General features: G+C 34.3%; 1 protein-coding gene across 1 annotated transcript in view; it reads right to left on the bottom strand.

Annotated features, from left to right (window-relative positions):
- Window positions 1–775: 775 nt before the first annotated feature.
- EAH_00038120 (hypothetical protein) overlaps window positions 776–833 on the bottom strand; it is a gene marked incomplete at both ends in the record, with an annotated part of 782 nt that continues 724 nt past the window's right edge. The window contains one exon of the mRNA XM_013395496.1: window positions 776–829. Coding sequence (XP_013250950.1) covers window positions 776–829 — 54 coding nt within the window. The remainder of the gene's footprint in view (window positions 830–833) is intronic.

Genomic DNA, 833 nt, shown 5'->3' with positions numbered 1-833 from the left:
TCATCTATATATATATATATGCATGCATATATATATATATATACATATATATATATATATATATGTATATATATATAGATGCATATATGTATATATATAAATATATATGCATGCATATATATATATATATATACATTTCATTATTTTATATATTTTCTTCTTCTTTCCTCTCTATTCTCTGTGTCTTTGTCTTTATATTTTATTTATTTTATTTTATTTGTCTTGTCTTTGTCTGTTTGATGTTTAATTTATTTCTTTAGCGCTGTCTTTGTCTTTGTCCTCTATGTCTTTCATAACTCGTTTTGTCTCCTTTGTTTGTTTGGTTTCTGCTTATTTATTTATTTATTTATTTATTTATTTATTTATTTGTTTGTTTGTTTGTTTGTTTGTTTATTTTTTCTTTTGTTTGTCTGTCTCTTTCTCTTCATCGTCTCTTAGCTCTTTTTTTGTCTCCTTTTGCATTTTGCGCACTCTTTGAAAAGACGCAATACGCATTTTAGCAGCAGCAGCAGCAGCAGCGACAGCAGCAACAACAGCAGCAACAACAGCAGCAGCAGTAACTGCAGCAGCAACAGCACCAGCAACAGACGAATAACATAGTAGAGTAGCAGCAGCATAAACAGTAGCAGCAAAAGAGGAGCAGCAGCAGCAGCAAAAGAGGAATAAGAAGACAAAGCAGCAGCAGCAGCAGCAGCAACAGCAGCAGCAGCAGCAGCAGCAAATATGATTTCTGTTTTGCAGGCATTCGCTGAAAAGAGAAAAGCTGAGGAACAATTCATGCTACGCCTTGTGGTACCCACTGCTGCTGCTGCTGCTGCTGCTGTTGCTGCTGC

Source organism: Eimeria acervulina, genomic scaffold (genome assembly GCF_000499425.1).
Source record: "Eimeria acervulina Houghton genomic scaffold, Eah_scaff428, whole genome shotgun sequence".
Taxonomy (NCBI): Eukaryota; Apicomplexa; class Conoidasida; order Eucoccidiorida; family Eimeriidae; genus Eimeria; species Eimeria acervulina.
This window is presented reverse-complemented; position numbering and strand designations above follow the sequence as displayed.